Below are 11025 nucleotides of genomic sequence, written 5' to 3' on the forward strand. Positions count from 1 at the left end.
TCTCGGGGGCTTGGGTCCCCCGCTCTCCCTCCACCCGTGGGCTCCGGGCCGTGGGGGCGGCTGCCGCGAGCATGCGCACGGGCACTGCGGCGGGCGGGTGCGGTGTGGAGCGGGGACGCGGGGCGGCACACGGCGGGGCTCTCGGCCGCCCCGCGCGCCCATGTATGCCTTCTACTCGCTGCTCATCTACATCTTCTACAGCCTCTTCCGCAGGGATGGCGGGGCGGCGGCAGCGGCGGACCCCGGGGACGCCGCTCAGGTGAGCAGGGCGGGTCTGCGTCGCGGGAGGATCCCCGCCCCCACCCGGGGTCGGGTGGCGGCCGCCTGCCCCGCTTACATGCTTAGGACTCCTGCCTGGGTCGGGCCGCAACCCGCTGGCCCAGTTCCAGGAGGTAAGGAGCGGATCACAGGCTCCCCCCTCCTCAGGGATGCTCCTTGCTCTCGCTCTAGGAAGCTGGATGCAAGCCCAGGGGTCGTCGTCCCCCGGATCGGCTCTCTTCGGAACTGTGGACCGAGCTGACCGGCCTGGCGGGTAGGGAACGGGGGTGGCGGAATCAGAGCTCGGGGGGGCGGGGGGGACTTTGAGGAAGCCCTGCAGTAGAGGGAGTGGAGAGGGAGGGTGACCTCATTGGGAGGAAAGCAGCCCCACCCTCCTGCATCGGACACAGAATCCCCTCCCACCCTCCACGCGCGGGTCGCAAGCTGCTCCGGGTCTGAGGATGGTCTGCAAGCTCGCGCTGAGGGCCGTCCCGCAGAGGTTACCCTGGAAGAAGCTCTCCTGCGTCTGGCCGAGTTCCTTTCTGTCCAGCTGGGGGCAGAGGAGGGCTGTGAGAACCCTCCCCACCTGGACCAGGTGAGCCCGCACAGGGCCTGTCTGCAGCCACCGCTCCTCTCTGCCTGCACTTGTGGTCCCCACACAGCTCTGCCCCTCCTCCATCCCCCCCACCTCTCTGTCGGTGGCCGGGATTGAACTCAGGGCCTGGGTGTAGTCTCTGATTTCTTTTTCCTTTTCTTTTTTTTTTTTTTTTGGTGGGTCATAGAGCTTGAACTAGGCCTGGGCGCTGTCCCTGAGCTCTTCAGCTCAAGGCTATCGCCCTACCCTTGAGCCAAGCCCACTTCCTGTTTTCTAGAGGTTAATTGGAGATAAGAGTCTCAGGTCCTTTGGTGCCCAGGCTGGCTTGAACCTTGATCCTCAGATCTCAGCTTCCTGTGTAGCTAGGATTACAGGCAGTGAGCCACTGTGCCCTGCTCAATCTCTGGTCTCTTTCACTCAAAGCTAGCACTCTACCACTTTGAACCACAGCACCACTTCCAGTTTTCTGGTGGTTAATTGGTGATAAAAATCTCACACACTTTCCTGATTTGGTTGGCTTTGAACCTTGATCCTCATATCTCAGCCTTCTGAGATTACAGGTGTGAGCCACCAGCACCCTGCTTTCTTCTTTTATTCTTATTTCCTTCACAGCCTGGTGAGGTCCCTCCACTGTTGACCTTGACCAGTCAACTCTTGGCCCTTCTGACATGGATTCAGAGCCCCAGGGGAAGGCAGGCTCTGCTTCAGGGAACTCAGCCAGCATCATCAGTGCAGCCCCCCACCCCTGATGGTTTGTAAGGGGTACATCCTATGGGAGGAGAAGTTCTATGGGAAACATGGAATCCAGAGTCCTAAGCCCAGCTGTGTTCCTCAGTATTCAGGCCAGTCACCTTCTCAATCGTAATTAGGCCTACCTGTTTCCAGGATCTCTGTCACAAGAAGAAAACCTTACTTATCCTACCCCTGTCCTCAATGAAGTTCCAAGGGGTGAGGCCCAGGGATGGCAACCTTCCCAGTTGGAGGAAGAGCAGAGGGCCTGGCAGCGACTGGAGCAGCTCATCCTTGGACAGGTGAGCTACAGGAACTGGGGAGTGAGAGACCATCCAAAAAAGGAGTTCCGGGGCCAGGAGTTTGGACTAGTGGTAGAATGCTTGCCTAGCATGCATGAAGACCCGGGTTCGATTCCTCAGTACCACATACATAGCAAAAAGCTGGAAGTGGTGCTGAGGCTCAAGTGGTAGAGCTCTAGCCTTGAGAAAGTGCAAGGACAGTGCTCAGGCCCTGAGCCCAGGCCCAGGACTGGCAAAAAAAAAAAAAAGAAGTTCCCTTCTGCATGTTGACCCCTTTGCAGCTGGAAGAACTGAGGCAGCAACTGGAGCAGCAGGAGGAGGAGCTGGGCCGACTGCGCCTGGGAGTGGTAAGGCTGCTTGGGTTAGCCTACGGAGCAGGTGGGACTGGAGTTTTAGGTGGATCTTGAGAGCATCCTTCTCTTTCTTTCTATCAGGGGGCAACAGATTCAGAGAAAAGGGTTCACCATCTCACATTGGAAAACGAGGCCTTAAAGCAGAGCTTGAGCATCACCCGAGACCTCCTGTTGCACTGGGGCCCCAGCCCCTCTACCAGGCCCCCACAGGTACCCTGTTCCCTGACTGCCGCCATCCCTGAAGCCCAGGCTCCTGCAGCACACCTGTCATCCACCAACAATGCCTAAGCCTTCCCAGGAGTTGTTTTCTGAAGCAGGCCCTGTGAGGGGACCATCTTTGATGACAAACATGCCCTGGGGTGGCCTTTGTAGGGCAGGCCCATCAGGGAAGCTGATGCACATGTGACAGAACCCTCTTTCATGGCACCTCTAAAGTGATCCCAGGAGCTCAGAGGAGCTAGAGGAAGGAGCCCTGCAGGGATTGGGGAGTCATGGATTTAGTTGTGCTAGCTACCTTTTTCTTTCTTTCTTTTTTGTTAGATTTTATTAACACTGATTATTACCTCATATTTCAAATGTCATATTTAACAAACAAGTATTCAAGAAGGGAATCTCTGTATGCAACCACTGGCACATAGATTTTAGAACATAATTAAAATTAAGCTGAGAGTTTGTATGTCATAGACACATATCTATATACATAGACACATACTATATAACATTATGTCTATGGAGTATATATCCCATCCTAGATTTTTATGTCTATGCAGTTATGTTTATGTCTCCAAGACCATGTCAATAATCTTGGGTACCTGAATATTGAGTCATCGCTCCTGTACTGTTTGGATCTAATATCCACATCTCAAGGAGACCACGCACCTTTTGTTCCTTTGGTCTTATCTCGCTCAACATGATTTGCTCTAGTTCCATCCATTTCCCAGCAAATGCCATTATTTTATCTTGTCTGGTGGCTATGTAGAATTCCATTGTATATATGTCCCACATTTTTTGTTTCCATTGATCTGTAGTGGGGCATCTGGGTTGTTTCCATCATTTGGCTCTTTTGAATAGTGTGTGTGCTGGCTACTTTTGATTTGGCCTTCCTATCTGTGAAATGGGCCCACAGAATACCCTTTCCTGAGTTTCTAACTGGCTCCATGGCCCACCTAGCTCCCACCCTCCTGCAGGAGGAGGCAGAGGCTCTGTTGGAGCTCCAGGGCCGGCTACAGGAGGCCCAAGACACCACAGAAGCCCTCCGAGTCCAGGTGGGCTTGGGTCCCACAGATAAAGAGGGCTGAGACACCGGGAGGGGGCATCTGAGGTAGGGTCTGGCACATGACTGTTTCCTCAGTGACGGGGTCGGGGTTGGGTGGGGCAGCTGGGAGTGCAGGAGGTGCAGCTGCAGGGCCTTCGAGGGGCCCTTCAGCAGCTCCAGCAGGAGACAGAGCAGAACTGCAGACGGGAGCTACAGCAGGTGCATGGGCAGCTAGCAGGTAAGGGCTGGGGGCAGAGGGCTTGTGGAATGCCCTGTCGTTTGGGCTTTCCTTCTCAATAGCCATCCATCTCTAGGACTTCGGGCACGGATGGCCAGCCTTCGCCAAGGGTGTGGAGACCTCCGAGGACTGGTCAGCACCTTTACTCAAAGCTGTCAGGGCTCACTGAGTGAGGCCCAGGGCCAGGTTAGGCTCCCTCCTTCTCTCCTTTCCTTCTCATTGTTCTACCTGAGAGAGCCTCTGTTGTCTCTCCCTTCTCAGCCTTGGGAAGTTGTATGCATCAGTGGCGCACTGTTGGTTACTATCTTGTGTAAACTGAGTTGCTGAGAAACTCAGAGGGACAGATGATATAATAACCTTACCTAAGGTTACTGGGTCCTATTCAGACCCACTGGGGCTGACAACCATGGAAGCTGTAGACCGTTGTGGTCTACAGCTGGAGGACATACAGTGGCTCTCTTTCGTTCTCAGCATCCCACCACACTTGGATCTGCCTAGAGACCTGTTTTTGCCTTCCTCACATCTCTATTCCCTCAGGTATCCTGGGCCTTGGGGGCACTGTCATCTGAAAGGGCTGTGGCTCAGCACCCTGAGGGGCATCAGAGGCCCCCCACTGGATGCCCAGGGCGTCTGTTGGAGCTCAAGGGTATGGTGGCTTGGGGCAGGGAGCAGGCCGGAGAAAGTGTAGCCTCTCCAGGCTTCAGGGCCAAGAAAGTGAGCTGCTGATCTGATCTCCACTGCAGGCAATATCCGTGTCCTGTGTCGGCTGAGGCCGGGAACATCCTCTAGCCTGGTGAACCTGGAACCTGGGCCAGGTGGTACCATCACCACTTGCTATAGAGGGCGCCAGCGTCGCTTCTGCTTGGACTGGGTCTTCCCTCCTGATGCCAGCCAGGAGGAGGTGACAGCTACTGTCTTCACCCTTCACCTATCCTGAGCATTACACGTCCAGAAGAGGCTCATTTCCCCTTCTTTTGTTTTTCCATGTGGAAAAGGGAGGGTAGCTGGGCTCCAGCAGGGACTGGCACTACTGGGATGACGGGGAGGCACTCGAGTCTGAGCTGGCCACTCAGATGAGCATTAGGGAAAATGAACTTGCTTGAGGTGACAGTTACTGCCCAGTAGAACATGGTCAGGTGCTACAGTGGTAGAGGACAGTTACCCCACAGAAGCTGGCTTAGTACCACCTCCTCCCCTCAAGCTTCACTGGCTGACCCCTCCTCCTGAGGATTCAGACTGTCCACCTGGAAGGGCCGAACCCCATTCTTGCCTTTTTTCTTTCTTTCTTTCTTTCTTTTTGTGGGTCATGGGGCTTGAACTCTGGGCCTGGCACTGTCCTTGGGCTTTCTCAAAGCTAGCCCTCTACCACTTGAGCCACAGCCCCAATTCTGGCTTTTCTATGTATGTGGTACCGAGGAACTGAACCCGGGTCTCTGTGCATGCTAGGTGAGCACTCTGACACTAGGCCAAAGTCCCCATCCTAAAGATGGCAATTTGAATCCAGCCCAGGCAAAAATGTCTGAAAGAATCTTATGTCTAATAAACTACTCAGAAAAAAACTGGAAGTGGCATAGTGCTGTGGCTCCAGTGGTAGACTGCTAACCTTGAGAAGCTCAGGAACCATACCCGGGCCCTGAGTTCAAATCCCAGAACTGGCATAAACATACATATACACACACACACACACACACTACCTTTTCTTTTTCTTTTTGCCAGTCCTTGGGGCTTGAACTCAGGGCCTGGACACTGTCCGTGGACACTTTTTCCACTAGGCTAGCACTCTGCCACTTGAGCCACGGTGCCAGCTCTGGCTTTTTTTCTGTGTATGTGGTTCAGGGAATGGAACCGACAGCTTCGTGAATGCTAGGTGAGCACTTTACCACTACACCATGCTCCCTGCCAAATGACTACCTTCTCCAGGGAGGTAGAGGGGTCTCCCCTGTGGTCCACCGTGGCCTCCTGGAGTCTCATCCTAGGGATGTTATACTCCTCTCACCATATACTGCACTTTTTACTGTTTCAGCTCAGGAGTAGGGAGTTAGGGTCAAGACATTTGTTTTCTCACCCCTTCTGCCCTTAGGTATTTAGTCAACTAGAGCCAGCTGTGCTGTCCTGCCTCAGAGGCTACAGTGTCTGCATCTTCACTTATGGTCAGACTGGGTCTGGGAAGACCTACAGCATGGAGGTGAGTTAGAAACTAAACTTGGAGGGAGAGGCCCTGGGTACTTGGATGTGAATCCAAGGTGGGACTCTGCACTATCTCCAGGGCCCACCCGAGGACCCTGGCATAGCCCCGCGGGCGCTGCGGTCACTGTTTCAGGAAATGGAGACTGGAGGCCAGCACCGAGTGACCCTCAGCATGGTGGAGATCTACAATGAGGCAGTCAGGTTGGGGCTCCCCTGTGGGACCTCCTCCTTGTTTGGCCATCCCTTGAGCCCCGCAGGGCCACACCAAGCTTACTCCTTTCTCACCAGGGACCTCCTGGCCCCCGGGCCTCCAGAGCGCCTGGTGGTGAGGCAGGGGCCAGCAGGCCAGGGGGGGGTCCAGGTGGCCGGTCTCACTCACTGGGATGTGCCTGACCTAGAGACCCTACACCAGGTAAGGCTGCCCTCTAGGGTCTCTCCTCGTGCCAGTGCCAGGGGATGAGAATCCTACACCAGGCCAGCCCTCACTGCCCTTCCAGATGCTGAGTTTGGGGAGGAGCAACCGGGCCACAGCTGCCACTGCTATGAACCAGCACAGCTCCCGCTCCCACGCCCTGGTCACGCTCCGGCTGCGCTCCGCGGCGTCCCCGCGCGCTGCGGGCCCTGCAGGTACGCGGCCCGGCCGGCCCGCCTCCCGCCTCCCGCCTCCCCCCGCCGGCTCCTCCACGCGGCCTCGCGCCTCCCCGCAGGCACGCTGCACCTGGTGGACCTGGCCGGATCCGAGCGCGCGTGGAAAGTGGCAGCAGCAAGCTCGCCGCGGGGAGACCCGCAAGGCGCACGGCGCCTTCGCGAGGCTCAGACCATCAACCGCTCGCTGCTAGCGCTCGGGGGTGTGATGGCGGCGCTGCGGGCTCGGCGGCCACACGTGCCCTTCCGCGACTCGAAGCTCACGCGCCTGCTCCAGCCGGCGCTGGGGCCCGGCTCCACGGCGGTACTGCTCCTGCAGGTAGGCGCCCCGCGTGGGCCGGCGAGGGGGCGGGGCCTCAGCCGAGGGGCGGGGCCGCCACAGGGGGCGGGGCGACGAGGGGACGGGCGGGGCCGCGCGACGAGAGGGGCGTGAGGGGCGGGGCCTCCGGGCCCGCGCCGCCCACGGAAACCTCCCACCCACCCACCTCGCTGCTCCCCTGCAGATCTCCACGCGGCCCGAAGACCTCGGGGAGACCGTCTGCTCACTCAAGTTTGCGGAGCGAGTGGGTCAGGTGGAGCTGGGTCCAGCCCGGCGCCACAGAGCCCCGGGCTCTGGGACTCCTTCCTCCCTTAGCACCGGAACCCCCTGCACTCCCACGCCTTCTCCCGGCAGCCCTCCAAGCCACAGCCCGGGCAGTTGCTCTGGCCTGGATCTCCCTGCCCAGGGTAGCCCGCCTCCCTAGTCTTGGGACGGAGGCGGGGGTGTGCTGAGGGCTGAGGAAGAACCTCTGCTGGCAGAGGCAGTAGAAAAGTTCCTACACCCCATCTCCCAGGAACCTCCTTGACCCCTGGGGGGATTTACTGCTCCCTCCAATGCCCAGTTGTCCCCGGCTTCTTAGCCAGCAGTTTTGTCTGGAGAAATTATTGCTCCCATCCCCCCAGCTGGTCAGAGCCCTCAGCTCTCCTTATCACCATTTGCCTGTTATCACAGCCCACAGCAGGAGATCCTAGAGCTGCAGGAACCAGAACTCAGACTCTGGCCAAGTGGTTTCCCAAGTCAAGATCCCTGCCCCCAAATTAGAATTGAAATTAAAATGCTGTAAATTCCTTTACTGTTATCTCCCCAACCAGCACCACCCCAAGATTTATGTAGGGTTGTGTCTTTATTTCCTAAACGTTTGCTCAAAAGGTGCTACCTCCTTCCCAGACAGTTGAAGGAGGGCAGGACTTCAGGCTAGATCCAGTAGACATTCCCTCCCCCAGCCTGGAGCCAGGGAGAGGCGACAGGTAGTGATGGATGGATAGCTAGATGGTGTGTGAGCCTGAGAAGATGGGACCAAGAAGGGCTACCCCAAGCTGAACCCTGCTTCTCTAGCTCTGCCCTGGGGATGGGGGAGGCCAGAGGCATGGCTGATCAGGGTCAGGTCTGTACCCTGCCGGGCAACAACCCTTTCTTGGGTAGCCCAATAAAAACGGGATTCTCAGAAAGGCTGTACCTGCTGTTTCAAGATTGTTGTGGCCATTTGACACTTTCCTAGACTATGTTTACCATGAAGCTGGGGATAGAAAAGCAGTCCCTGTCTAAGAGGTTCAAAGGCTGTACCAAGAGAGCAGCCAGCCTGGGGCAGAAGCAGCCAGGTCCCAAGGGTGGTTGACCCAGACATCATAGATGCTCTTGTTGGGTGGCACTCCCTGAAAGAGAGAGTCCAGATCCCAGATCAGCCCCTGGGACCCTTGGGATTCAGGAGCTACCCCCCAGTAGGCTGGATTACTTGAAGGTGGGCACCCAGGACAGGAAGTGGGTGGTAGTGGGGCCAAGGGCATTACGACATTGGGAGTATAAGTGGGTAAGTAGGAGGTCGGCAGCTGTCCCCACAAAGAGGCCCTTTGCCTCCCAGTTGATAGCCCCCCAGGGTCTGTAGTACCCTGCAGTAAGTGAAGGGGCCAGGTCCTGGGCTCTGGGGAGAGGGGTGATGTCCTGATGATTGGCCCCTGGGAAGTCTCCCCTTCTACTCCTGGGGGACCTGGGAAAGGGCAGAGGGGCCACAGAGGCCTCTCAGAGGGCAAGGGTGGAGTGGGCACCACCTCCTCCCTATTGGCTGTGCCTGCTTGAGTTGGGCTGCTCTGTCCAACTTGGGTGGACTGCTGGGGCCAGGTTACCCCCTCCTTGGGATCCCCTAGCAAAGACTTGATGCTAAAGTCCTCCCTGGGGAGTGGCAGGGGACTGGTTGGTGGGTAAGGCCGGCCTTGAAGCACATAGGGGCTCAGGTCCTTGGCAAAGGCTCTGTGTGCACCACGGCTCTGCCAGCGCCGGCACAGAGCAGTATTCTGCAGTCGTAGTGCCTCAGCTGGGATCAGGCTCACATCGACCACCCAGAAGTTGCCCTTGGCCTGTGGCTTCGAAGGGTCCTTGGGTACCTGTGGGTGTGGAGGGGTAGGCTTGAGTAGGTACATTCAGACCTCAGTTGCTCAGGGCTTCCACATCCACCCTGCCCCTAGGCTCTCACCCTTTTCTGCCCCCACCTTTCGGAAGCACGGGTTGGAGGAAAGGTTGTGGCGGATGGAGTCCTTCCAGCCTTCGTAGTCCTCCCTGAAGAAGGGGAACATAGCCTGGACCTGACGAATGATCTGAAACCAGGTTGCAGCCAGGGCTGTGAGTGGGATTGAAGAACGCCCCAGCCCTCACTCAGATCCAGATTTGGGGGTTACCGGCACCCCCCTCACCAAGGAAGACTTCTAGGCCTACGGGCATGCAGTTCTGGGAGAAGGGTTTCCCCCATCTCAGTTTTCAGGACCTGTCTTGGTAGCAGAGACCCTCGGTGGGGGTGGGGCAATGGGTCAGGGAAAGGTCTGACCACCGAATGTGAGGGAGCTCACCTGGGCCAGCTTCAGCCTGCGGGAGGGTGCTGCCTGGATCACCAAGGCGATCATAGCCAAGTAGGTGTATGGGGGCTTGTCGTGTCGTAGGTATCTCTTCTTCCTTCTTTTGGGTGGCTTCAAGGGTGACTCTGCCGCTCCGGGCCCCAGGCGGGAGTCACTACAAGGCCCCATGCAGGGGAGGCAGGCTCCCCTAGTGAAGGGCTCAAAGAGTTGGGGTAGAGTGCCGAGGCAGGGCTAGGGGTAGAAGCCTGGCTGGCCGGCCGGTCCTTTATCATTCGGATGAAAGGGGGAGGGGAAAGGAGGAAGAGGCAATGGGGGAAGGGAGCCTAAGGCGGCTACCACAATTAGCAGGTTTCAGTTAATCTAAAAGGGAGGAGCAGAAAGGATTCCAGTAGGCACTTCTGGTGACCTCCTTGAAGCCACAGTTTCCACTTCTAGTCTGCTTTTGAGCATCCTGACAAATTGGGAGGGAGAGTTCTTGAAAATGGCCCGCATCCGAATTATTTTGCCTGGGCCAGGCCGCAGGCTCCCATGTAACAGAGAGTGTGATTTGCCAACCAAGCTGCCACGGAAGAGTGGGGGCTTCCTTGGAGTCCAAGATAGAGCAGCCAATAGAGCATAAGCTTTAGGGGCTCTGATGGTCTATCCTAGGAGACCTTTCTGGTGGGAATGGCTAACAAACCCCAACCCCAGGAGCGAAAAGGTTACAGTGGACTCTATTTTCTTTGGAGTGTCACAGGAGCCCAGTTGGGCCCTCACCTCTTCCCCTGGAAGAGGTCCTGTCCCTAGGGTCAGTAAAGATATGTGCTCTGTACCCGCCCCAAAGCCTAGGTTCTTCTCAGGAGCAGGGTACCAGGATGCTAGGAGCGCTCCCGTAGCACTTTGAGAACTCACGTTTTCCCGTGTAAAGGGTGAAATCCTACAGCCTGTAGTGGATGGCTAGCCTCGTGAGATGCTGAGGCAACCTGAGGCCACATCTGGGATGAGTGCGAGAGCCACATCGCTCCTGCCCGGCTCACCTTGGCCCAGGCCGTGCCCCGGTCTCGGCCTGTGTTCTGACCTGACCCGGCTTGCTCTGGGTTTGTCACCTCCTGCCCACACAGGCCCTCGCGTCGGCTCCCAGGCCTCTTTCTATCTGGAAGGACACTTGGCAACGAGGTCATTCTCGACTACAACCTTTAGGAGTCCGCCTTGCTTCCAGGGTGAATGGGGTTGAAGGGCTGCTAGACCTGGCCGCCTTTCTCTGAGCAAACTCCCCAGGGCTGCGGCCCGGTCTCTCCGGTGACTCTGCTTTGGGCGGGTCCCTACCCGCTCTTCAAGGGGTGCGGCATCTAATACCACGCTGCGGGGGCACCTCACTACTTGCCCCAACCAACCATCCCACCCGGCTGGCAAGTAGGGAAGCGCTAGACGAGGTACCGCGGCTCGCGGGGCGGCGGGAGACCGGTGACGGAGCCGCCCCTGACCGCCGAGCCGCCCCGGGCGACGGCGCCGCGGCTCCGCGGCCCGGCCCCGCCCACTGCCGCGCGGCCCCGCCCACTGCCGCGCGGCCCCGCCCACTGCCGCGCGGCCCCGCCCACTGC

At 57.7% G+C, this 11025-nt stretch overlaps 2 protein-coding genes across 4 annotated transcripts; one reads left to right on the top strand and one right to left on the bottom strand.

The window, feature by feature from the left end:
- The first annotated feature begins 107 nt into the window (after positions 1 to 107).
- Kifc2 (kinesin family member C2) lies at positions 108 to 8050 on the top strand. Of its 2 annotated transcripts, XM_090339607.1 has the most exons (18): positions 108 to 259; positions 451 to 545; positions 703 to 853; positions 1466 to 1604; positions 1739 to 1884; positions 2166 to 2231; positions 2319 to 2447; positions 3425 to 3502; positions 3616 to 3730; positions 3807 to 3916; positions 4268 to 4376; positions 4474 to 4631; positions 5811 to 5915; positions 5997 to 6118; positions 6206 to 6329; positions 6415 to 6544; positions 6625 to 6881; positions 7066 to 8050. In XM_090339607.1, the coding sequence occupies exons 1-18, from the start codon at positions 161 to 163 to the stop codon at positions 7303 to 7305; spliced, it is 2373 nt and encodes a 790-aa protein (XP_090195733.1). In that variant the 5' UTR covers positions 108 to 160; the 3' UTR covers positions 7306 to 8050. The 2 variants fall into 2 exon arrangements, with proteins under 2 accessions (XP_090195733.1, XP_090195732.1); XM_090339606.1 differs by lacking the exons at positions 108 to 259; positions 451 to 545; positions 703 to 853 and having other exon boundaries at positions 1517 to 1604; positions 3408 to 3502.
- Positions 7652 to 10919, bottom strand: Foxh1 (forkhead box H1). Of its 2 annotated transcripts, none has more exons than XM_090339628.1 (4): positions 10337 to 10919; positions 9440 to 9708; positions 9086 to 9190; positions 7652 to 8980 (listed from the first exon to the last, which is right to left on the bottom strand). In XM_090339628.1, the coding sequence occupies exons 2-4, from the start codon at positions 9611 to 9613 to the stop codon at positions 8153 to 8155; spliced, it is 1107 nt and encodes a 368-aa protein (XP_090195754.1). In that variant the 5' UTR covers positions 9614 to 9708; positions 10337 to 10919; the 3' UTR covers positions 7652 to 8152. The 2 variants fall into 2 exon arrangements, with proteins under 2 accessions (XP_090195754.1, XP_090195753.1); XM_090339627.1 differs by having other exon boundaries at positions 9440 to 9805.
- Between the last annotated feature and the right edge of the window lie 106 nt (positions 10920 to 11025).

This window comes from Megascapheus bottae, chromosome 9 (genome assembly GCF_031878675.1).
Source record: "Megascapheus bottae isolate mThoBot1 chromosome 9, mThoBot2.hap1, whole genome shotgun sequence".
Taxonomy (NCBI): Eukaryota; Metazoa; Chordata; class Mammalia; order Rodentia; family Geomyidae; genus Megascapheus; species Megascapheus bottae.